Consider the following 601-nt stretch of genomic DNA (forward strand, 5'->3'; position numbering starts at 1 on the left):
GAAGTGACCAGGCCGCTCCTCAAAATGTCATGATGGGGACACTGATCTCGGTCTCGCTGATTGTCATCATTTCCCTGATTGGACTGGCAGGAAATGCGGTTGTGCTGTGGCTCCTGGGCTTCCGCATGCAGAGGAACACCTTCTCTGTCTACATCCTCAACCTGGCGGGAGCCGACTTCCTCCTTCTCTGCAGCCAGATTGTACGTTCCCTGGACATACTCAGCGACAACTTCCATTCTATTTCCATTTCTATCCCCACCCTTTTCATTACTGTGTTTACCTTTGCCTACATCACGGGCCTGAGCCTTCTCAGCGCCATTAGCACCGAGCGCTGCCTGTCCGTCCTGTGGCCCATCTGGTACCGCTGCCACCGCCCCAGACACGTGTCAGCTGTCCTGTGTGCCCTGCTCTGGGCCTTGTCCCTGCTGCTGAGCATCTTGGAAGGGAAGCACTGTGGCTTCTTGTTTAGCGATTTAAATCTGGTCTGGTGTCAAATATTTGATTTGATCACTGTTGGGTGGCTGATTTTTCTATTTGTGCTTCTCTCAGGGTCCAGCCTGGCCCTGGTCATCAGACTGTTGTGTGGCTCCCAGCGGGTGCA

The 601-nt window shown here is 53.9% G+C and overlaps 1 protein-coding gene across 1 annotated transcript in view; it reads left to right on the forward strand.

The window, feature by feature from the left end:
* LOC109387462 (mas-related G-protein coupled receptor member X2-like) overlaps positions 1-601 on the forward strand; it is a 20,736-nt gene continuing 20,135 nt past the window's right edge. The window contains exon 1 of the mRNA XM_019651361.1: positions 1-596. Within this exon, the coding sequence (XP_019506906.1) occupies positions 30-596 (567 nt within the window). The 5' untranslated portion in view covers positions 1-29. The remainder of the gene's footprint in view (positions 597-601) is intronic.

Source organism: Hipposideros armiger, unplaced genomic scaffold (assembly GCF_001890085.2).
Source record: "Hipposideros armiger isolate ML-2016 unplaced genomic scaffold, ASM189008v1 scaffold_159, whole genome shotgun sequence".
Lineage (NCBI taxonomy): Eukaryota > Metazoa > Chordata > Mammalia > Chiroptera > Hipposideridae > Hipposideros > Hipposideros armiger.